The 26,015-nt window shown below is 36.1% G+C and overlaps 1 protein-coding gene across 1 annotated transcript in view; it reads right to left on the reverse strand.

Annotated features, from left to right (window-relative positions):
* Positions 1–26,015, reverse strand: part of tmem214 (transmembrane protein 214) — a 73,365-nt gene that overhangs the window by 19,627 nt on the left and 27,723 nt on the right. Inside the window, exons 4-8 of the mRNA XM_051925009.1 lie at positions 11,765–11,899; positions 10,796–10,878; positions 9,527–9,632; positions 6,443–6,524; positions 4,684–4,785 (exon numbers count right to left, since the gene is read on the reverse strand). Of these exons, the coding sequence (XP_051780969.1) occupies positions 4,684–4,785; positions 6,443–6,524; positions 9,527–9,632; positions 10,796–10,878; positions 11,765–11,899 (508 nt within the window). The remainder of the gene's footprint in view (positions 1–4,683; positions 4,786–6,442; positions 6,525–9,526; positions 9,633–10,795; positions 10,879–11,764; positions 11,900–26,015) is intronic.

Raw genomic sequence — 26,015 nt, forward strand, 5'->3', positions numbered from 1 at the left:
TACACAATTAAAGACTACAAGTAACTTACTCAAAAAAAAAATTGGTTATGTAATTTTAAATTAGTGAATTCAATCATTTTGAGTTCTGCTAACTTATTTGGGTTTACATTGTCCTTGGGTTTCCTGTACTCGTTAATGTTAGTATATGAATTTTTTTTTTATTTAACAAAAGGAATAATAAGTAAAGCTGGACAGCTGGAAGGAGGTGGGTTGAAATCAGCATTTTCTTTAAAATGCAATACAGGTGGACTGACAAATCAAAAGTAAAATGCTTCCTAAAGCAAGTTGCATATCTCAAGAAGAAAGTCGCATCTTAGAATAAACCTAGCTCGCATTCCTTGCCTTAAATTTAAAATGTACTAGTTGACTTATATGCCAATTAAGTGAGAGAACTGTCCAACCACTATATGCAACACTAGTACAAAAATGTTTTTTGCCTATATTCTCAAAGTGAAAGACGTACAACTTCAAGGGTTCTTTCAAGACTGATGCATAACAGTCACAGAATATTTTTTTCACCCCATTACTACACATACATCATCACTAGCAAATCATTACAAGTTTAGTGAAATTTAATTTGTGTCATTGTCTAGGGGTACTATAGTGCCAAGTGTTGGCTGAACACTGAAATTGTACTATGATATATGGAATCTAAATTTACAAAATTGAATTACTGTCTGTCCTGTTGCAGCATCACTTGAAACCACAGCACCCACTAAGGTGAAACATTGCAGCTATTTCTGGTGTATTATAACTTTGAATATGGGCTAATACAATTTTAGATATTCTACATATAAACACCTAAACAATAATAAAAACTGTGACAATTTCACTAAAAGTTGCCATTTTTGCTGAACCTTTGTGCCTTTTTCACCTCACAAAGAACACAAAATGATTTTGAAGTGATTTATACTTCAAAAGAATTATAAACAATTGCAAAATAAAACACAGCCAATTTCAGGTGTTTGCTAACCACAATAATTACTGAGAATTTAAAAATATTTAAGCATGTTAAAAAAAAGAATAACATTTTTCACATTTGTGGCTCAGTAAGTCTTTAAAAGTTTTACTGTATTAAAAACCTATTCCTTCTTTTCTGAATGTTCATCACATACCAAAAAGGTTACTAGCTTTCACTTTCTCCAATATTGTCCAAAATTAGAAGTGTTAGTGAGTTAAAGGAGTCAAAGGATGAGAACTATTTGTCTTTGAAGACAGATAAAACAGGATTGCTCATTATAGGAGGGAATGATGCTGATCACAGCAATATTTAACTACTTTTTAATCACCATTAGTTTTATTGAATCGGCCCGCAATCTAGGTGTTATATTTGACACTAGCATGTCATTTAAAGTGCACATTACAAAACTATCTAAAACATGTATTTTCCATCATAAAAATGTTGGAAAAGTAATATGTTTTCTAAATATGCAGACATTAATTCATGCATTTATTTCTAGTAGGATTTACTACCACAATGCAGTGTTCACTGGCTGCTCAAATTGTTCTTCATACAGCTTTCAGTTAATTTAAATTGCTGCTGCAAGAATTATTACAAGAATAAGAAAACGAACTCATAATTCCAGTTCTTAAGCCTTTACACTTTCTCTAAGTTACATTTAGGGGAGAATCCAAAATCCTCCTTTTAAAATATAAAAGCCTTAAAAGGCCAATGCCCTGCTTACTTATATGAACTTACCATTACTTACAAACCAGATCACACATTAAGATCTCAAGATGCCTACTTATGATTCTTCTTCTTTTTCTTTCGGCTGCTCCCGTTAGGGGTTTCCACAGCAGATCATCTTGGATTAATAAATTAACAGTGGGAGGCTGAGCTTTTAGTTACAGGGCTCCAAAACCGTGAAATGGTCTGCCTTCTACTACAAGAGAAGCCCCTTCAGTCTCAGCATTTAAATCCAGGCTGACTATTTCAGTTTAGCATACCCTGAGTAGAGATGCTGACTAGCTGTGCATACTGCATCTCTGCTGTGAGTCATTAGTACTAAAATAGAAAAATTACATTATTTAGAAATTGTTAATAACAGTTCCTTACTCTGTTTCTCTTCTCAGTATCTTCATGTTGCACTTGGTACCACTGCATTACTGCTGAGTGGTTTGCCTGCCTATAGAAAAGTCACCTCAGAAAAAGGAGCACTGGAATCATAAGGTAGAAGGGTCTTTTAATCAGACTGGCTGGCCCAGCAATGACTCCGATATAGAATGGCCAGTAGAGGGGAGGCGGCTAGTTGGCAGAGTTCAGCAGAGCTCTGACTATATCTGGCTTGTCTGACTCCTGTTCTACAACTTGGCTGAGGTTCCACAATTGGCTGAAGGACAGATGTTGTTTTTCATTTATGTTAGTTTATATGTTGTTTTCGATGCATTTGAACAAACCTGTATCTTCAGATGTGATAGTTCTGTATTTAGTGTGTGCATGGTACAATCTATTCTTGCATTACTGTATTGTATTCCTGAGGTAGCAATGACAGGTTGGCCATTTATCTCTGTGAGGAAGATTACTTGTGTATTGTATTTACCCCAATTTGACACCCATTTCATGCCCAACCTTCTTGGAAGAGAGTCTCTCTCTGAATTACCTTTACCAAAATTTCAATTCCCCATCAACCACAAAGGGATTTTTTTTTTGTAGTTTTTTCCCCCCGTTTTTTTTAGGGGGTCGAGGCAGAGGGGATGTCAAAAAACAGGGCATATTAAAGCCCACTGAGACCGTCCTTGTGTGATTTTGTGCTATACAAGAAATGAATTGTTGCTGTTGGTTATATTCATTTTTTGTTTAGGGCAAATAATGCTTGAGCTGGAGTAACAAAAGTCTTTTCAGACATTGGGAGTGAGATGGGGCAGACACTTTACTGGGATGAAGCAGGGTGCCACTCCACTCCCATTTGCTTCTCATTATTATTACTGTTCTATGAATTGTTCTTTGCTGGAAAATTACTTCTGTTTCTGCAAATCCTACAGAAGAATTAAATGCTAAATAATACTAGCACATACATATCTTTCTATTGTGATGAGGAGGTCACCAATGTCAGATTGGCTTTTAATTTATTTTACACATATAACAAACATTTTTATCACTTTTCCAGGCAAAGCTAGGTAGAACAGCTAATATAATGTAAATGAATTATGGAGTATTACTTTTGATACACTTATCTTAATCTTACAAACTGCATCATATACAGACGTACATACTGCAAACTAAAGTCACACCACCTTGTACTTCTGACCAAGCTCCTCGTAGGACAGCCATGTTTCATGGCACACACATGCCTAAGCACTGGTTGTGTAGGATGGCTGCAGGTTTGCACTGATCTCTGAACAAATGACTTCCTTTAAAGTGTACAACGATCAAAGCCTCCTTCCTTTGGCCCCATCACACTCCTTGTGACTGCTGGGAACTGAAGTACACACTGTAACAATGCCACAGGTACATCCCAAAACTGTCAATATTGCACTATAAAAATCCTAAAGTAACTGATGACTTTACTTTTCTGTTTTTAAGGAGCACAAGAAAAGTGTCCAAAACAACAAATGTGAACTGGGAACAAGATACGGTTAGCCTCATGCTTTTATCATCCTGAACACTTTTAGTATCACATTATTAGAAATAGCTGTCACTGTCTTCATTATCACCTGGGAGATGATCCATGTATGCAAGGACTAGCGTTTGAATGTGGCCTAGAATTCATTTATTTTCAATTAAAGACTCCATCCTCTTTTTCCAAATTCTTATGATTTAAACAATGTGCTTCTCTTCCTTGATGGATGGGCTAGTGCCACTCAATCATCTAGGTTTTATTCAGAGTATGAAACCTTCTTAGACAGTTGCTTTCCTGAACTACCCGTTAAAACCTTTCTAAACTCTACTTATGGGTACTAAATGCCTTTAACACTATAACAATGTAAAATTTTTTGGTGTCCACCATGATTTAGATTTTTATATTGATCTGTGGAATTATTTTGGGAGTTGTGGATCTCATGGACACCCTGTATTTTGCATATTGTTTAAACCATCAAAACAAACACTAGTAGCTTGCAAAATCCTTTCTAGAAAATAATTTCAGAAAAACAATATTAGGAAATGTATAAATAGTGGCAAGATATTTCTGGTATTTCTAAAATGGTATCTTTGATCTGTAGTTTCCAAGTTACTTTTCTCAAAAGAACTGAGGAAAATAAACTTCATTATTCTAGTGAAAACTAAGCAAATTTTAAAATGTGAAAAAACACAGTTAAAAATCAAAAGTTGCAGCAGTAATAAAACTATGCATGAACAATAGTAAAGAATTATATAACACTACAGATCCTTTTTCAGTATTTTTATAACACATACCACTATTAATTCAAGATTTTGATGACATAACAAAATGCACCCTTTTATCAAATTGCTCATTTTTGGTTTTTTCATGGTTTCTGTACATTCCAACAAGATTAGAGAAATACGTCTACACTGATAAAATCTTAAATGTGTAGATCCACTAAAACGTGAATATATATTCTCCACGCAGGCTTAAACATGGTTCTGAGCTGAAGGGGTTTCTCTATTAAACAAAAAGCAGAAAATGGTTAAGTGGAAGAATGGTACAATGAGCCATATATTTTACACTGATTTTCACAGCTAAGTTCCAATATGATATATTAATAATGTAATTCTGGAGTTACCTGGGTGAAAGTGCATTTCCAGGCATAAAAGCAAAGTCCAGAAGGGGGAAGAAGTCTTTTGGTCCTATAATTCCAAAGCCTTTTGTAAGATTGGAATGCATCCTAACACACATAAGATACATTACAAGAAAAACAAACGCAACTAAGTGAATCTCAATATTAAAATTAGACATTTACAAAAACACAATTTCAGGTTGCAGTTTAACAACTGGGAATGCTGCCTTTCTGCTGCATTACAGTACTAGATGTGATCATTTGATAATTTTTCTTAAAACACAGTAGTATTTAAAACTATGACACAGTTTTAATAATTGTTTCAATACAGGGGGAGCCAAAAATAAGTACCACATTTCAAATGTTTAATTCTACAAAAAACACTACAAGATACAATAAATTTAATTACGTCACAAGAAAGGGTATACAAAATTGATTTTTTTCACTGTGTTTTAAAAAAGATGTCTTCAAGATGGTTGCCATCATTAGCGATACACTCTTCGAGATTTCTGAAGGCTCACGTGACTCATTCAGCCATTTCATGGGGCATAGTGGCAATTTCATTGCAAATAGTGTCCTTGAGGGCTTCAAGGTTTTGGGGTCGGTGTGTTTATACCTTCGACTTGAGATAGCTCTACAAGAAGAAATCAAACAGAGCGAGATTAGGTGAACATGAAGGCCACCCAACATCGCTGCTCAGGGAGATCAGCTTCCCTGGAAACATCTCCTGCAAAACTTGCATGGATCTTCGCGTCATATGAGCTGTTGCTCCATCCTGTTGAAACCAGACATCCACCACACCCATTTTTTCCAGTTGGGGCTGCAAAAGGTTCTCTAGAATTCCAATGTAACATTCTGAAGTGACGGTGACTGTTGCTCCCCCCTCCTCAAAAAAGTAAGGGTGCACAATACCAAATTCTGCAATGGCTCACCAAACTAACACGCTTACTGTGCAGGGGTCTCTGATGAAGTTCGCAAGGGTTGGTTTCAGCCCAATTGTGAAAGTTTTGCTAATTTATGCAACCATTCAAATGGAAATGTGCCTTGTTGCTGCACATGACAATGGCATCTCGATGAATGGTTTGCAGAATGTTCGCACACAACTCTCTACGGCTCTCCCAGTCTCTTTCAGCGAGTTCCTACACTATCATCATTTTGTACGGACAGAAATTAAGGTCCTCAGGCAAAATCCTCCTCAAAGACACGTCGGAAATGCCTAAGGCAGAAGCTTGTTTGCGTGCTGAATGTCTACGAGACTGCAAAACTGACGCCTTTACAGCTTGGATGTTTTCAGGTGTTCGTACAGTCCGAGGACGGCTTGGAGATTTTCTGTTCAATGTTGTACTCGTCTGTCTAAATTTAGCCTCCCACTAAAGAATTGTTTTCCGATTTGGGATGTCACCATTAGGAGGAATGCTGAAGTGTGTTCTGAAGGCGCATTGCAAGTGAGGATGGATTTGTTGTTTTTAAAGAACGCTTCGACAAACAAAAGTACGGTGTGCACCAGACCAAGGCATTTTGCCGACCGAAAACTACAAGGGATTGCCTATCAAAGGACCCCAACCCACTCAGCTGCCTCTACCTCGTACAATGACCTTCAGAAATGTGGTACTTCAGTTTGGCTCACCCTGTATAAATCATCAAGTTCAGTTATAAATGCAAAAAAGTAAAAAGGAAAACAGAAGCTATGACTAAAAAGTCTCATCTGTTGAATCAAAGAACAATGTATTTGTATTTAGATGAAAAGGAGAAAGAAATTACTCACATTAAAAGTCTGTCCAAGTAAGCAATAGAATATGGAGAAAGCATTTTTGTTCCCAACACTGGAAGCATAATGCCTAGCCACACTGCATTAAAAAAGCAAATGAATCCAATTTTAATCACTATGAGTGCAAAATATATCATAATTAAAAAAAATATGCACATTAGTCTGAATTGGCAAAGAAGTTACAGAACCATTAAGTATGCATAAGTGTTTAAACCTGATATAGTCAACTCTCTACCTTACTCACTTTGACCTTTGTGAGGCAAAGGCGAAAACACTTGGAAACTGAAGGATTTTAAATTTCTCAACGCCCTTTTTCTTTCTTTTCACCCTGGAAAAATTTCTATAGTGTCTTCAAGAGACCACCCAGTCTAGTTATTAACCCCTTGGAGTAATAAAATTTCAGGTACCATTAGAATCAAAGACAGTTTGCCATATTCAACTGAGAAGAGAAAAATCTGCTGAAGAGACTACAGTGGAATAAGACAACATGACATAACATCAGTGGTTGACCGAACACCCAATGAAAGTCACAATTTCTGAAATATTGCTAAACAGAAGTTCTGAATAGCAAGAAAGGGAGTTAAAAAAAAAATAAAATAAAATAAAACCCCACCACACAGGTGGGTATGAATGGTAATGTTATCTTGTGGTTTCCAAGATTGAAAATGTACAATTTTTAAAAAATTGTAAACTTACTGTGTCATAGTGTAGTAATTAACTGCCTCTACACAACGGCAATTCTGTTAATTAAACAGAATCACAAAAAGAAACTACAGATTAGAATACAATTTAACTGCAGTATTTGATAATGTTTTTTCTAATTTGATTACCATTAAAATATTTATATACATTTTTGGCTGTGATGGCATTAACTTACTTTGAAAGTGAACCATTTTTTTTTTCAGTTACACATACACTAGGGTTGACATTGATATTTCCACCATTTCATCTGTTATTACTTTTATTGTAAAAACATGTTGTAAGGACATGGTTGTCACTGTACGTAAATGCAGTGTAAGACTAGCTTGGAACAAGAATGCACTAAGATTTAGATTAATTTCCCCCTTTTTAAGATATCTAATCTATAGCTAACATTTTTTTCCATGCCTTCCTAAAAATCTCTAGTGATTTTATGTATTTAATATATTGCTGATGATTGACAGCCCACTGTGTACTATACATGCAACTATGATTTACTTTTGAACGTTCATTTCTATTCAAGGTTAAAATGCAAAGTTGAAAGTTTACATATTTAGATACTTACAATTCAATATGTTATTCTGAGGTGAGGGTAGAACCTTTGCATCACTAAAAGCTATTGGTGTACATGTTCATTTAACATCTTTTTTTTTCTTGATTTCAGCCTTTACATCATTAAAAACAGAATTTAAATGTATTTTGCTGCATGTTATTTGAAGACTTATTTTAGCTGTAACTTTTAATTACTTTACAGCATTCAGAAAATGTAAACTCTGGAGTATACATTATTTACAAGTTATTAACAGTGCAAATCACTGCTTTCTAAGCACCAATATGTACCAATTTTATACATTCTGGCTTTGCAAAAGCAGATTTGGAAATGCAGAACACTTCATGACCTCAGATCCTAGTGTACACTTCAATCCGGACACACACAGCAACCTAAGCATAACCTTTTGTGTTGATGATAGCGCCCAAGTGTTAATAAAAACAAAAAATGGCATACAGCATATTAGAGACAAGATCTCTAAAGTGACTATAAATTACTTGCAAATAAAGTGTTGATGGAATGAATCTGAACACCCACCACATTAAGTAAAAAACATTCCTAAAGAAATTAATACAAAACCATAAAAAGTTACATAAAGGACTATCAGACTACAGAGACCCTCACATTGGTATTTTTGTGCATTGCTACAAAAAAAAAATTCACACATTAAATTAATTTTTTAAAATTGTATAGCATTAATTAAACCTACTTATGTTCCAATGTATGCAGACTTTTATTGGTGTTAGTTAAGTGCAGCAGACATGTAAACCTATAATTTTGATTAACTGGCCATACAGACATTCCACACTGGTTTATATGCTTGGACCACTGTGAGTAACTATTTTTTGTCATGAAATACAGTGATCCCTCGCTATATCGCGCTTCGCCTTTCGCGGCTTCACTCCATCGGATTTTATATGTAAGCATATTTAAATATATATCGCGGATTTTTTGCTGGTTCATGGATTTCTGCGGACAATGGGTCTTTTAATTTCTGGTACATGCTTCCTCAGTTGGTTTGCCCAGTTGATTTCATACAAGGGACGCTATTGGCAGATGGCTGAGAAGCTACCCAGCTTACTTTTCACTCTCTCTTGCGCTGACTTTCTCTGATCCTGACGTAGGGGGATTGAGCAGGGGGGCTGTTCGCACACCTAGACGATACGGACGCTCATCTAAAAATGCTGAAAGATTATCTTCACGTTGCTACCTTTTGTGCAGCTGCTTCCTGAAACGACATGCTGCACGGTGCTTCGCATACTTAAAAGTTCGAAGGGCACGTATTGATTTTTGATTGAAAAACAAACTCTGTCTCTCTCTCTGCTCCTGACGGAGGGGGTGTGAGCTGCCGCCTTCAACAGCTTTGTGCCGCAGTGCTTCGCATACTTAAAAGCCAAACAGCCCTATTGATTTGTTTGCTAGAGATTGTTTTCTCTATCTATGTGACATTATCTGCTCCTGACGCACACTCCTTTGAAGAGGAAGATATGTTTGCATTCTTTTAATTGTGAGACAGAACTGTCATCTCTGTCTTGTCATGGAGCACAGTTTAAACTTTTGAAAAAGAGACAAATGTTTGTTTGCAGTGTTTGAATAACGTTCCTGTCTCTCTACAACCTCCTGTGTTTCTGCGCAAATCTGTGACCCAAGCATGACAATATAAAAATAACCATATAAACATATGGTTTCTACTTCGCGGATTTTCTTATTTCGCGGGTGGCTCTGGAACGCAACCCCCGCGATGGAGGAGGGATTACTGTAGATTCAATAACAAACTCAAAATGTTTGATGATAATTATGATAAAAATGACTATCACTAAACTGCAGCTTACCTTTCAGACCTTCACTTAGATCTGTAAATCCTGCTTGTCCCAAAGCCCACATGATGGTAAGACATTTTGTTGGTTTGTTCAGATAGGTTCTCAAAAGATCTAGATACTGAAGTATAAAACACAGGCAATGAAGTAAATTGCTGAATTAAAACAGAGACACTAAAAATTGTCAAGCATCTATAAATGGAGGTCCCTTCTGCTTGACAGGACTAATAATCTATGATCGCTACAGTAGATATTTTTCAACCTTGCAACAGTGACCAGTCTTTCATTCATGATCACCATGTTGTTAGAGGAAAGTAACCATGGTCTACGATATATACACACGTACAAAAGTTCAACCGGACACACATTTAACTGGGACATGATGCAAGTAAAATTCAAGGCTAATATTAAAAGTTCCAGAGGGCTGGTTGAATCATGGCTATCAAACAAAAATGTCATTAACAGACCCTTGTATATTAAACCAGCATATGTAGGCTTAAGAAGAAGAACATCCACATAATTAAATAAGACTTTATGATCAACACCCTCCAAACCTCATCTTATTAATCCACTGTTTTTTTAGCAAAATTGTATGCTTGACAATAGGTTAAAAATCAGAGTTTACTGAGAAAACTGTGAGAAATTATTTCAGTTCAGAATGTGTTTTGAGTCTCCCAGGAATTTCAATGGCAAATCATAGCTTGTCAATTTATAATTCTGAGTTTGCAATGTTGCCAGCATAATTCTAATTCAAAAACCCATAAAAAGATTATGGATATTTGTAAAATACCTTTTAGGTATAGATAAGCTTAAATATTTTAAGATTAAAGAAAACATGAAAGTCCACTTTTTAGCCAACAGAGAGGTAAGAATTTTTTTTTCCCTGAGTAAACATATAAAAGAATATCACAGAAATTCAGTTTTACTAATACCTTATTAATTACAAATTAAAAAAAAACTTGAGGAGAATATGAAAACTCCCCTTATTTAACTTCTAAGAAGAATTGTGACCTGTTTATTTTAAAATTTCAACTGAAGGCAGCTGGGTCTGAAAATATTAAAAATCAAGAATGCAGAATTAAATAATTTTTCAGAAAATTGGAAAACACACACTTAGGAGCAATAAGGAGTTCACTTGATATTAACAATTAAAATTTTACAATATTAATAAGCAGTATTTTTAAAATCCACCAGAATATTCTTGCATTGAACAAATTTAGCAAATTTGGCTTTAATGTATCAGTCAAGTGAGAATTTTGTAAAAATGTTTCAAAATTGACTTACGCCAGGCAAGTTGAGAGTTGCTATTTTGGGCTTTTCCATCAGCAAAGCCTGAATACAAATCCTGTAGCCATACAGTGCTTCTCCTAAACAAAATATAATAAGACAGAACACTCAACCTAAACATGTGGATTTAATAAATATTAGTGTCAACTTACTTTAGTAAGTAAACAGATTCTATAGGTAAGTATAAACATACAAAAAAAACAGCAAAGCCTGAGTTAGAGCAAAGATGGGTCAGTAATATTGGGGATACTTGTGAATGATGACTAGTTGACTGCCATATTCCAAATATCTAAACCAGTAGTGTGCAGAACAGTCCTTATCTAAATAACATGAGGAGGCAAGTTTTATTACTAAACATGTAACTTAAGGAGAAGAACTCTGTCAAGTGAGGCAGGGATAACCACCTGCAAATGTACATTACTAAAATAAGACAGATGGTGGTGGATGTCTGGACTAGTTGCTAGAGGCAAGGTCTAGCATAGCTCTCATGGCTGAAAGCTTGAAAACTTCGATAGACCCTAGCTGCGGAGCTCCAGAGCCCCTTTCCCCATTGAGGAAGTTGTTGCTTTATATTATATGTCACTGATAACACCTGGTTATACTATAGTTAAGATTAGGGTTGGGGAAGGGTTATCAGACCAAGGCATGTAAACCATGTGATGAAAACATGCAATCCAATTGGCTGTCCAGCAGAGTTACTGAACCGCAGAGCTATGGAGGTCTGCAGATAGACCCATCTCAAAAACTTGGTTAGTATGTTATCAGTGCAGTGCAGAACACATAAAGGTCATACTAAATGGTAAGACACAGGGATTAATCATAGTACAAAGACTTCAAACTAGAGCATTCAGCTATTATAAGACAAAGAACAAAATATTTTTTGCTTCAACTTTGTAAACTGGCAGAAGCCTTTTAAAAAGCAATGCAAAAGACACTCAGAAATAATGCAAGAATTAAATTCTTTACCATTAGGCTTGTCATACTCTCGTAACATAGAGTAGATGCAATGATCAAAGAGCTCCTCTGCAACACTTGGTGATTTTCCCAGGAGAGTCTTAATAATATTCTTAAGATCCTTACTTGCAAGGCAATAAGGATAGTCTGTAAAACAAGCAGAGCAAAGATTTTTTTAAATTATTCTTTAATGTAGATACAAAGCTCTGCCATTTAATCAGATGCTAAATTATGGCAAGAACTAGAAGTGGTGTTGTACTTTGTTGTATCTGGTGTTTGAACTACCTCATAAAAATAACTTCGTTTAAAGTTACTATTAATAGTTTAACTGCAGTTAAAGCAATGCTCTTAAAAAGTACGGTAAGTTATAAAATAATTCCTAAATGCACCTTCAATACAGGATCTACTATGACAAATTTCTGTTTTTTCTTGATTAACATTTACTGATACAAACAAGGCAAATGAAATCTATATTTAAATGTGAGTAGTTTTAGATATGCCCAATAAAGAGCCAAGTAGGGTTGTCAAAAGTATAGAAATATTAATGTTTTTATGTTAACATTTTAAAATTACTTCAATACTAATTTTTCATTTTATCAATTCTACAGCACACATCACCAATGCAGTTCTGGTTCGCATTGGGTTTTTGACAGTTGAGCCTCGTAGGCTATTGATCAGCATGAATGAACTTGAATGAACGTTTCTACCCACTCACAGGTGTTGTTAAGATGACCGCTTTAGTGGCACTGGAGCCTTCATCATTATGCTTAATTGACAAAGAGTGCAGCTGGACTAGTGTCTGGAAATTCTTTTGGATTTAAGGCAAAAATGGAGAGAAAACCACAAGATACATGCATGTCTGTATGCATGATTTTCTACCACACAACACCAACTAAAGCTAAACACATGAAGGAGTGACACACAAATCAACACAAAGAATTATGAGAGGTAGCTCATATTTCTAAATTTCAGAAACATTAATAAGTATAAACCTGTAAACTGATATGTTGGAAGTAGGGATATGATGTTTATTTCTTCTACACATTAAAACATTCTTTGTAATCAAATGTTTAATGCTTCAAGACAGGGGCCTGTAATTATTTTTATCTTGGGGACGGTTTTGTTCAGTGCTGTTCTTTTAACGCTTTTTAGCAGTAGAGCTCCATCACTCCCTCGATTTTTAACTCTTTGCCCCCAAATGTGCTGCAATGCATTATATTCTTTTATTACGAGAGATTCTACAATTATATGCGACACGACTCCTCCACAGCCTAGAGGAAGATCACATTCACATGCTAACCTTTCTTGCAAAAAATTTGGAAGTTACTAGACATCATAGTTTATTTATACAAAAATGCAAAGTTCACAGTTTGCCTTTATGAAAGGTCCAGTTGTGTTAATGGTCCATTTGTATGTTGCTTTTCTGACCTATTGCTTAATTGCGTTAATGTTTTTACTTGAATATTTATTTAAATTTTAAAATATTTTATGTATACCGTAGGGGTGGGCGGTATGACCAAAATTCTATATCACGGTATTTTTCTAAATTATCCCGGTTTCACGGTATTGGACGGTATTTTTTTCCCCATGCATGAGTGAATGTTAACCACATTTTCCACTGCAATTACTGCAGTAGACTGGCTAAGAATAACCTATTCCACTGTTATGAGAATTGTACATTGTACAAAAAAACATTTTAATGTGCACACAAGTATTAATACAGGTTTGCATGGCCCCTTAAAGTGATAAGTTTTCAAGGGGGTGACACTAATGAAGAGAAGGAATCACATTGCATGACAGTTGCAGTCAAAATATAGAACCTTTTTATTGAACAAATTTTGCAAAAACTTAAACTATGATTTTTGACAACATATTTTCAAACATCCAAAGAGGCATTTAGACTTAGTAAAATATCCAGAGGTGCTTGTCAAAAGTTGTATTGCACTGAACATGTCTTAGAAAAGTAATAAATAGTAAATATTTTTTGTGAACCAACTACACTTTGTTAAAGTTAACCATCTCTGTCCACTGACACGTTAAAGTGACTTTTTCAACAACTTTACCATCAATAAACTGCATAATGTTTAAACTAATAAATAATAACAATAAAATAAATAATAGTATTATTACTGATAGCTGCACTATTACTTCAAGACTTCAAGCCCAGGTGCATTACACAGTATTCACCAAATTAAAATAAAATAAAATAAAACAAGTGCAACTTTGTGATGACATCCTTACCAACTGTACCATCATTTAGGCAAACTGCATTAATATGGACCTTGCTTCAAGCTAAGCTATATACATAAATAAAATAACTGCAACTTGCATTTACTGTATAATGCTATTTGTGGTATAGCCTTACGGAAGTGCATTAGGGCCATGGTGAAGAAAAAAAAATACAGTAAAGAGGGAAGAAAAAAAACAAACTACCGGTATATGTCAAGAATAAAGTCGACATGCTGACTTTATTCTCAACATTTCCACTTTAATTTTGATGCTTATGTCAAGATTAAAGTCGACATTTCCACTTTACTTTCATAGTTTACTTCATAATTAAAGTAGAATGTCATAAACTAAACTTCATCATAAAATCAATGTTTAATTTACTCGATTTTCTCAAACCCCGTCATAAGTTAATGCAGCACATTAAATGCTTTGTGTTGTGTTCCCCAACCCAGTTGTTAATCACTATGCTTCTTAAACTGACTTCCTTCGCACTAAGAGGAGGCAGCAATCACCGCACAGAATCCATTCATTTCATGGTATTTCTGCTCTCTAAAAATTTAAAATGCTAAGATAAATACTTGATATCATTTTCATGATGAAATGCATTAAAGCAGGTATTAAACAAGCACGGTAGTGAGGCGGTAGTGCTGCTCCCTGGCAGTAAGGGGTCCCCAGGTGTACGTTCAGTGTAGAGACCTTTATGGCAGGTGTGACAAGGCTCCAAAAAACTGGATGTATGAATGGGTATTGCACAGGTTTAACTTAAATATTGTGTAAATGTTTGGTTTGTGATCTGGTGGTCGGAGACACGAACACAGAATTCAATGCATGTTCTTCTGAGCGGACTTTCTTTATTGCACACGTGCTGTCTGCCTGACGTACCAAAACCCCAGTTCCTATCCTTCCTTTTACTTTCTCCACACAACCAATCACCACACGATAAATGTCTTTGTGAAACTGAAACTAGTTATAAACTTAGCCCACGGAGTGTTCAGAACTTTAAAAATATCTTCGCTATACATGTTTAATTATGCCATCTATTCAGGGTTGCGCCCATCCCAGCAAACATTGTGTGCAAGGCAGGCGAAAATCCTGAACGAGTCACCAGCACATCGCAGGGTGAATACGAGCAACACATACACTAGCAGGGTCAATATAGCATAACAAAATCCCACATTCTACATGACTTTGAAAGAAAACTGAAGCACGCTGAGTAAACCCACCAGAAAAACATGCAAATTCAAAGCAGGGAACACCCAGGACCGCTTTGCTGTGAGGCAGCAGTGTAACCTCCATGATTAATACATGCTTTAATGCATTTCATCATGAAAATGATATCAAGTATTTATCTTAGCATTCTAAATGTTCTGAGAGCAGGAATATCATGAAGTGAATGTATTCTGTGCGGCGATCGCTGCAGGTGCCTCCTCAGTACAAGAGGAAGTCAGTTTAAGGAGCACGTACTCAATTTAACATGGCTCGGGGAACACTTAACACAAAGCATTTAATGTGCTATATTAACTTATGACAGGGTTTGAGAAAATCTAGTAAATTAAATATTCATTTTACGATGTTCTACTTTAATGGCAAATTACGAGAATAAAGTCATCTTGACATAAACGGCGAGAATAAAGTAAAAATGTCGAGAATAAAGTCAACATGTCGTCACACTATTACACAGTACCCAGGTACATTACACAGTATTGAAAACAAATAAAACAAGTACAACTTGGCTTGCAGTATTATCCAGTAGTATAGAAACAGTATTTACACATTTGAACATAATGGTCCACATCTGACCTTTTAAAACCAAAGCATCTCCAGATAACGGACGCAACTCCTTTTTTTTGGCAAAAGTTATTCTGTGTCATCATGTTCAACTTTATCGTCTGCTACAGTTTCAGTTTTGGAATGTTCTCTGTCCATTTTCAGAGTGCAATACCTACACTACCACTACCTAGTTAGCGGTGTAGCAGTGAAAAAGAGCCCCCGTGCAACACCGATGTGATTAGCGGTGTAGCAGTGAAAAGTTTCCCGCTGCGTCACGTTCCGAACGTCGTTTAGGCAATTTAAACTGGTGTTGTGGTATAACTAAAATCTATATCATAACAAAAATAAAAAACGTTTTTCGGTAAGAACTGGTATACCGCCCAGCACTAGTATACCGTTTACAAAAGACTTAAATACAAATGTCATTAAATGTTAAGTGAATAAGTAATATTTCAGGTATTACCTCAGTAACAGTATTTGTTTTCACTAATGTTACAAAAAAAAAAAAAACTTGACAGAATTTTAAACTGTTTACATAACTTTACTGTTATCTTTTATAAAAGATTGTACTATTTAAAATATTTGCATGTAAATGACTAAAATTTATATCATTTGTTTCCATCAATGCAAAGATTTAATACATACAGCATTACAATTTATTTAAGTATTTTTTCATTGAGTTGCACTACATACTATATTGGGCATCAACAATGGTATTGAATTTCAGTATTTTTCTTAATATTATATCATTAAAGTTTGACATTTTGGTACTGCGACAACCCTACTTCCAACAAACTAAGCTAAATGAATGGTGTCTGTTTTTTTAGGTAAGTTGTAGTAACTAAACAGATAATGATTTTGTGCTTTGAAAAACATTACCTGACATGCATATTTTTAATAAACCACAGCATTAGGCAACAAAATTTAAACAGACTACACTACTGGAATAGCAAACTATAAGTAGTGGTCAAATTAAAAAGTCTATCATATATTAGCAATGTATTAAAAAAAATACATGATTAAACTTTATGACTAAACAATTCAAACTTTTCTTCAGATCTGGCAGGCACTTATCACTGTCTTCCTCAATTAAATTAATATAATGAAGCACTGCAAACCTTCAAGATAGTTCAGTATGTCTTTGAGTAATTAGTTCATATTAAATATTTCCCCTCTTTTGATTTCTGTACATGAAAGGGAAAGATGGTATTTCATCTGAACAAGTTTTTAAGTTTTCTAGATGCATAGTGCATGAATTCTAATAAACCCTTAAAGTCGCCAAAATAACAAAAGGAGGACCCACTACTGAGTATAATTACTCTTTGATGCCTTAAACTGACAAATCCACACACTGGACAAAATGCCCTGTTCACTCCTGGGTAAGCTAAAAAAACTGGAAGCAAAATCTCGATTGATCCAAGCAAACTGATAGAACTGACCCAAAACACACAGTTAAAACCACCCAAGAATGGTTCAGAAGAAAACACGGAAATATTCTGAAGTGGCCTTCTATTAGCCTTGATTTGAATCCTATTAAACATCCATAGAAAGAACTGAAATATTTAATTTGGAGAAGTCACCCTTCAAACCTGAAACAGCTGGGGCACTTCGCTCAGGAAGAGTGGGGCAAACTACTTGTTGACAGGTGCAGAAATCTAATTGAGAGCTACAGGAATCGCTTGTTTGCTGTGACTGCCTCTAAAGGTTGTGCAACGAAATATTAGGTTAAGGGTCCCATCATTTTTTCAATGCCATTTTCATCTGTTTTATTTGAAAAATTTTGTTGAATTAAATCTCTAAAGCAAAGTCTGCTTTTTGCTCAATATGGGATAAATAATGATGGGTGGCAATTACTTTTGTCAGTTTCAAGTTATTTCAGAGACAATTGTGGTTACTCCCCCCATAGAAGGGCACCAACAAATTTGTCCATGTATAAGCAAGACTGCCCATGTCAGACAGCAGACCTGCTTAAATAGCGATACATTTGCTTGGGGATTCCAGAGGATGTATCCACATCTACATGCCAATATGATTCTAATCCTTAAAAATTAACTGTACATTTGGAAGAGATACATCCTTGAATTAAATACAGCATGACAATTCTTAACTTTTACCTGTTATTCATTATTACTCTTTCTAAAATGTTAATTGCAGAGAAGTGACTTTGTGAAAGTAATGCAATAATTAAGAACACCCTAATCATTCTGGTTACTGAAGATTTCGAATAAAAGTAAAAATCCATCCATCATCTAAAGCTGCTTTATCCTGAACAGGGTCGCCGGGAATATGGAGCACATTTCAACAAGCATAGGGTACAAGGCAAAAACAATCCCAAGGTAAACACATACATAACACTAGGGCCAATTTAGCATCAGCAATGCACCTAAACATGCATGTTATTGGCCTGTGAAAGGAAACTGGAGCACTTGGAGGAAATCCATGTGGACACGGGAAGAATATGCAAAAATCTTTGCAGGGAGGACCAAGAACATGAACCCTAGCTTCCTTGTTGTGAGACAGCAATTCTAGCACTGCAACACCCTGCCGCCCTTAAAATTTGACATATTCTTTGCATTTTAGGCCGGATTTATACTTCACACGACGCAATGCATAATGCAGCGGACGCTCCTGCTACACAAGTGTTGTAGTGTTTATACTTGCGTGCGTACTTTACGTAAATCTGGAGGAATCTGCCAGGTGGCAGTGCGAGATATTATCACGGTGAGAACATATTTGGCTTCTCTGTGCTGCGAATTGCCTAGAACACCCATTAAATTCCGATGACACCTTACCAGGGATGTGTCCATTCCAGCAAGCACTGGGCATGAGTGAGAAACAATCCCTGAATGAGGCCTCAGCTCATCGCAAGGTGAATACAAGCACACACATATACTAGCGTCATTTTAGCGGCACCAAATCCCCAAATCTGCATATCTTTGGAAGGAAACTGGAGCACAAAGAGGAAACCCATCAGGAAAACATGGAAACTCCAGGCAGGGAATATCAGCGACGTGACTCCCTGCAAGACACGCTCCGCCACTGTGTCACCCCCATGTGTGTAATTATTAACAGTATTCATTATTTAAATGAAATTACCGATTTATCTGTAAAATGTAATATACATACTTTAATGCTTTTCACCATGAAAGTGATATCAAGTATAAATCTAAGGATTCTAAATGTGCAGACAGTTGGAATATCAGACATTTAATGTGCTCAGTGTGGCAATATATTGATGGCGATCCGCTGCTGTCAGGACCAGAGGAAGCCCTAGAAAAAAAGATGGCACAGAAGACGGTATGTGAGACTTTTAAAATGTATTGTGTCATTACGATCGGGAATATGCAACGCTTGAATATAAAAGCACCACGAATACATCTGTATGTCAGCATTTTGCTTCACCACATCGGACCTATCATCAAACATCAAAGCGCGCACACCGATCTCGTAGGATCCGCAAAGCGGCTTTCTGTCACATGTATATAGTAAACAGAGACTCTGACGTCACATTCCAACTTTTAGCACACTGCGCCCCCTGACTTTTTGCTGGTACTGCAACTCGCGCACGTGTCGCGTTAATTTCTGAGGACCTGCTCAGAGGATGCATCAAATGAACGCCGAGAACGAGTGGCAGCCATGATGCAGGCGCATATGCGTTCTGAGCGTGAAGTATAAATGAGCCCTAATAGGGCTGTCTTATCAAACATCACTATATTAATCTACTTTGAATTTATTTGAAAAAGGTCTTATTTGAATGTAAAAGCGGATTATTGGATTGTAAAAGTACGGTTATTTGTTTTACCCGCTATGCAAATCTGAAGTATTTTCCAGATCTGCTTTTGCATTTTACCACCACACTCAGCCTTTTCATAATATTGAATGGTTAGCTTGTTATCTTCATTAGCAAAACTTAAAGCCAAGCTCCTTCACGATAAGAGTTTTTTTTTTCCTTCTTGTCCCACTTGTTCTGCACTTTGATCTACAATTGTACTCTGAGCAGTTTTTCTAAACTGACCTAAAAGTATCATTATACATTTGTTTCTCTCCCATTCAAGCTTAAACCTGAAAACCCTGACTGTTTAATGTTAATATCTTCTCATTAAAGAAAGTGGAAAATAACTTTTTTTTTTTTATTGCAACACTTTAAAATCTCCATCTTAAAGAACCTCATCAATATTTAAAGTCCAAAACATTGTGTCTCATAATTAGTCTCTGTCTTACATGGCTAATGGTTTGGCCCATCGTGCCTAAAACAATGATGTGTAATTAGAAATATTGAGGGCACCTTTATTAAAATATTGCTGCATCACTAAAGGAGAAAAAAAAGTAGACAGACTGCGCAAACCCTGACTATCCCATTTTTCTGGCCAAGTTGACAGGTGAAGTCTGGCTTTTTATTCTAACTACCACAACACAGTATAAACAGTAACTTGCTACTGCCCATTGAACACCAAAATAATAAAACAAGTTTGCCTTTAACTTGCCTACCTCTTTAGTGTTCTAGGTGTGGCTATTCTCACCCTGTTGCGGTCTTACTAACTGACCTGTATTAATTCTTATCCTTGTCAGGACAATCAGCCATAAAAGCAGCCACGAAAAGGAGCTTAAATCCTTGCAAGCCACATGTGCAAGTACTGCGCCTCACTACATTCTTCTTCTTCTTTCGGCTGCTCCCATTAGGGGTTGCCACAGCAGATCATCTTTTTACAGATCTTCGTACAACTGTGCCTTCACTACATTACAACTGCTAATATATTACTTTATTTATTTATTACTCCTGATGTGTCTGCAAGTCTGCAAAGCATGAAGCACTTAAAACATTATCACTTGGGTCCCGGCTTGTAATACTCAGCTGGTGTCTTGCGCTACACACTTATTGTGATGTGTCTTGTTACTGCAAGGACAGTGGTGAGGAATGGGGAGCAGGGCTGGGGTGAGCCAAGGTAACAGTATTTTTTGTGAGACAACAAGGTAGGAAGAGCTAAATGAAAGGGAGTGAGGGAAAGTGTTTCTGTGTTAAGTTTATAATTATGGTAAACATACTATGACTGAATTATTGTTGTTGTCCCCTTTAAGACAATGCATTTTCCTTGTGGGCATGCGCGGATGTTGTTAGTTTTTTGGTTTTTGTATTAGTTCTTTTTCAGTTCGTGTCATTTGCATTTTTGAAAGTAAATATTTCACATTCAAACTGGTGTGCTTATTGAAGACTAACATTGATAGCAGAAGATGGCTGGGAATTAAAAAATACCACCTGTTCTCGACGAAGAAAGATCGTATGAAAGCTGGAAAAATAAACTTAAGATTTAGAGACGAGTGATTACCTTGGAAAAGAAAAAGCAAGCGCTTGCTGTTGCACTCTCGCTTACAGGCAGAACACGAGATACAGTGTTAGAAATACCAGCAAAACACTTAAATAAAGGCACTGGTATGGACAACTTAATTCAAATACTTGATAGGGTATTTCTGAAAGAGGAAAAAGACCGGGCTTATGAGGCATACTCGTCTTTTGATAATATAACACATGAAGGTTCAGTTTCAATGGCGGATTACATCATGGAGTTTGAACAATGCTATAATCGTATGCGGAAATACGACATGACTCTTCCAGATGCCATATTAGCTTTCAAACTGCTTGATAGTGCTTGTCTAGAAATTAAAGACAAACAGTTGGCACTAACTGTGTGCTCAATCTTAACTTTTGCCTCGACGTTAAAGCGCATCTTCAGTGACAAAACGGCGGTTGCCTGCGCTTCCACTGGGATACAAATGAAACCCGATGCAGCTTATTTTACGGATCAAAAACAAAATATGTCACGATATCAGAAGAACTGTTCAAAATTGCCATTACTTAGTACCAATCCACTTGACAGGTTTGGCAGAAGATCAAAGTGTGCCGTATGTCAGAGTACGTTTCATTGGGCTAAAGACTGTCCGCATAAAAGTGAACAAGTGAAACTCACAAACGGTAATGCAAATAAGGATGAGATTGAACAATGTAACGTTACACTGTATTCAAATGAATCTGCCTCTGATTCCGAGATTTTTGTTGTTGAATCTTTTGGATCTGCAGTAATTGACACTGCATGTACTCGAACTGTTTGTAGGGAAAAGTGGCTTGATAGTTTTGTGAGTGAGCTCAGTCAGAATGAAGCGGACAAGTTGATTGAAGCACCAAGCTGTAGAGTTTTTAAATTCGGTGATGGAAAGATTGTGCAGTCTACTAAAAGAATTAAAATTCCTGTCAAAATTGGGAACACCAAATGCAACATTGAAACAGAAGTGATCCCTGAAGATATTCCTTTGCTCTTAAGCAAAATATCTTTAAAGAGAGCCGGACGGGTTGGATAATAGATGGATGGATGGATGGAGCTGTGCTCGACATTGAAAATGACAGAGCAGTAATGTTTAAACAGCCAATTAAGCTTGAACTGACCACTTCTGGGCATTATTGTATAAATATCCTAGATAATGACAAGCATGTAGCAGTTCATGAAAATAAAACTTTGACAGTCACAGAACATATGACAAAAGAGCAGAAGCAAAAAAAATCATGTTAAAGTTTGGACATGCTTCAGTTGATAAACTACAGAAACTATTGCATAGTTCTGGTAATAAAGACACAGAATGCATATCTATTGTACAAAAATTGTAAACACTTGTGAAACATGCTTGAAGTACAGTAAGTCTAAGCCTAAACCAACTGTAGGCTTGCCACTGAGCTCAAGGTATAATGAGACTATTGCTATGGACCTATATGAACTTGAACCAAATGTGTGGCATCTCCACATAATTGATCATTTCACACATTTTAGTGTAGGAAGCATTGTGACTTCAAAGAAACCTTCTGAAATGGTGAAGCATTGGATAAGTATTCATGGACAACCACAAAAAATATATAGTGACAATGGAGGAGAATTTAACAATGAAGAAATGAGAGACATGGCTGAAAAATTTAATATAGAAATAAAGACAACACCAGTGCACAGCCCACGGAGTACTGTAATGGGTTTTTAGAAAGACATGACCAAACACTGACACAAATCCTTTTGAAGGTTAAAAAAGGTAATGCATGTGACTGGCAAATTGCATTAGACTGGGCACTCATGGCAAAGAATACTATGCACAATGTACATGGCTACAGTCCATATCAACTTGTGTTTGGGCAAAACCCGACTTTGCCTTCTATACTAATTGACAAGCCACCAGCACGTGAAGGAACGACAATGAGTGTTTGGGTTGGACAGCATATTACAGGTTTGAATGCAGCTCGTAAAGCATTTGCAGAAGCTGAATATTCTGACAGGATACGCAGAGCTCTTCAAAAACAGCTGCACTCTATAGATGAGAAGTACAAGACTGGAGACAAAGTATACTATAAATGAGTTGACTGTGCAGAATGGAAAGGTCCTGGAGTTGTCATTGGACAAGATGGTATGGTAGTTTTTGTAAGACACCGAGGTATTTGTGTACGTGTACATCCCACAAGATTAAGGAAGGTGGGTGTTCAAGAAACAGACAATTTCTCTACAGGTCTAAATTCCACAGAAAATGTCAAAGAAAAGACAGAAAATGATTTGGATAACAAAGACAATGGAAAAGACATAGATAATCAAACGGACAATATCGATAGTGACACAGAAACTGTTAATGAGGAAATAGAGGATGTTCAGCGATCTTCAAGAAACTTGCAGTTTGCATTTAAACCAGGTCAAACTATTAAATACACTGACAGAGACAGTGATGTCCAGCATAAAGCGGAAAATCTTGGATGAGTAGGAAAAGTCAGAGGAAAATATGGAAATTGGTACAATTTGCACTACACTGAGCTTGCTGGGAGCACAAGCTCAGCTGGTTTATCAAGACTTGATGGTCTTAATATTGAACTAAAGGACAATATGCAGAGCAGTTTTCTTCCTAATGTAGATGTGCTGGAGATAAAAGATGTGTCTTTTGATACAGCTAAAAAAGAGGAACTCTGCAATTGGAAACACAACAAAGTTTTTGAACAAACTCCTGATCTAGGACAAGTGTTTTTCAAGAAGGGTATGCACCCTGAAAGAGACACCAGCAGGTATAATGCCTAAAGCTCACCTTGTGGCAAGAGGTTTTGAGGAATTTGGTACGGATGAACTTCCAAAAGATTCACCAACATGTTCTTCTTAATCTTTAAGAGTGCTTCTAGCTGTTATTTGTCAGAAGCAATGGAATGTACACTCCATAGATATTAAATTTGCATTTTTCCAAGGAATAGAACTGTCTCGAGATATTTATATTCAACCTCCAATTGAAGCTAAAAGCAAAGGAAATATTGTGGAAACTAAAAAAGTGTGTTCATGGATGCTTCACTGTACTTTTAAAACAAAGTGAAAGAAACCATAAAAAAAACACGGGGAATAATGTCACTAGTAGATCCTTCTGTTTTCTACTGGCTAGATGAACATGGCAGTGTAACTGGAGTTCTTGCTTCTCATGTTGATTTTATTTGGGTGGTGGGAGGGGGTCAAAACACTTTGCAGAAACTGTAATTCCTTATTTAAAATCTGTGTTCCAAATTGGACGTGAGGAACATAATAATTTTTGTTATGTTGGCATACAGGTGAATTCTTCTGGTGGAGTTATACAGTTACAGCAGGAAACCTACATAAAAAAAACTTTTGTCCTATTCCTATAGATTCTTCAAGAGCCTTGCAATGGTAAGCACCACTTACAAATACAGAAATTTATCAACTGAAATCAAAAATAGGTCAGCTTCTATGGGTTGCTTGGCAAAGCAGGCCAGATGTGATGTTTGTAACCTAGCATCCAACGTGAAGTATGCTACAGTACAAAACATCCATGAAACAAACAAAATAGTGAGGAAACTGAAGTCTGAACATATTACATTAAAATTTCAACATTTAGGGCATGATGAGTCATTAAAACTGGTCCTGTTTAGTGATGCTTCTCTTGGAAATTTGGATAATGGTGGTACCCAAGGTGGACACTTCTTAATATTAATGGGCAAAGGAGGTAAATTCTCACCACTCTGTTGGCAATCTAAATGGATAAGAAGGACTGTTTGGAGCGCTCTTGCAGGAGAAACACTTTCTTTGGCAGATGGAATTGACAGTGCAATGTTTCTTACAACTCTGTTCTCAGAATTATATAAAGGTTGTGCAGACAGATACATTTTGCCTATTACATGTATCATTGACAACTAGTCTCTTGTGAATGCCATCAAATTTACAAAATGTGTCACAGAAAGAAGACAGATTGGAGATCTCTATAAAAACTCTTACACTCTGGTAGAATAGACCAAATACTTTGGTCAGCTACAAAGGAGCAGTTGTCTGACTGTTTGACAAAAAAGGGTACATCTGCCTTAATGCTGCTGAAAGCTTTGAGTGACAGGGTATGGCATTTAAAATAAAAGATTTACATGTTTATATTAAAAAAAGGGGGAGATTGTTAAATTTATAATTATGGTAAAAATACTAAGACTGAACCATTGTTGTTGTACCCTTTAAGACAATGTATCTTCCTTGTGGGCATGCGCAGATGTCATTAGTTTTTTGATGTTTGTTCTTTTTCAGTTCGTGTTTTTGGCATTTTTGAAAGTAAAGTATTTCACATTCAAACTGGTGTGCTTATTGAAGACTAACATCCGTGCCAAACAGGCTGAGCGGTTTAAGATTTGCACACCCAATTGTCAATACTACACCGAAAACAAAAAAAGTGTAATTGTTGTTTCTTTTATTGGTGGGGATTTTGATGGCTCTTAAATTTAAAAAAATCTGAATGTTACTACGATTCTTCTCTTTATTGAGGTTGGTATATGTTTTTGCTGTGGATATTAAAATAACTATAAAAAAGCACAGACAAATGTGCATGTAATTCATTAACCTAAATTCGAATTTATTCAATTAACTGCTTATTTTTAATTTTAATATTTAAGCCTTACGTTTTGGCTAATTTGTGAGCCCTGATATCATGTTAGCCAATATTCCCCATCTGAAATAATCTGGGATTGGAAACTTGAGATTATCCTCTGCCCATGTGTAGGTGCGAGTTTCATTTTTGGACTCAGGGAATTGCACTCATATTGTATTTTTATAAAAAAAAAAAAAGATATCTAATGTCTCGTTTTTAAATGAAACATTTTGTGCAGTTTAACAAGCGCTTTTTTTTTTAATACAGGTATTGTCAAGCTTGTGTCATAGTGTTGCACAAGAGACAGGAAGGTGGGTCCAGCTTTTCAAAGAAAATACAGGTACTTGATTAC

The sequence above is a fragment of the Erpetoichthys calabaricus genome, chromosome 3 (genome assembly GCF_900747795.2).
Source record: "Erpetoichthys calabaricus chromosome 3, fErpCal1.3, whole genome shotgun sequence".
NCBI lineage: Eukaryota > Metazoa > Chordata > Cladistia > Polypteriformes > Polypteridae > Erpetoichthys > Erpetoichthys calabaricus.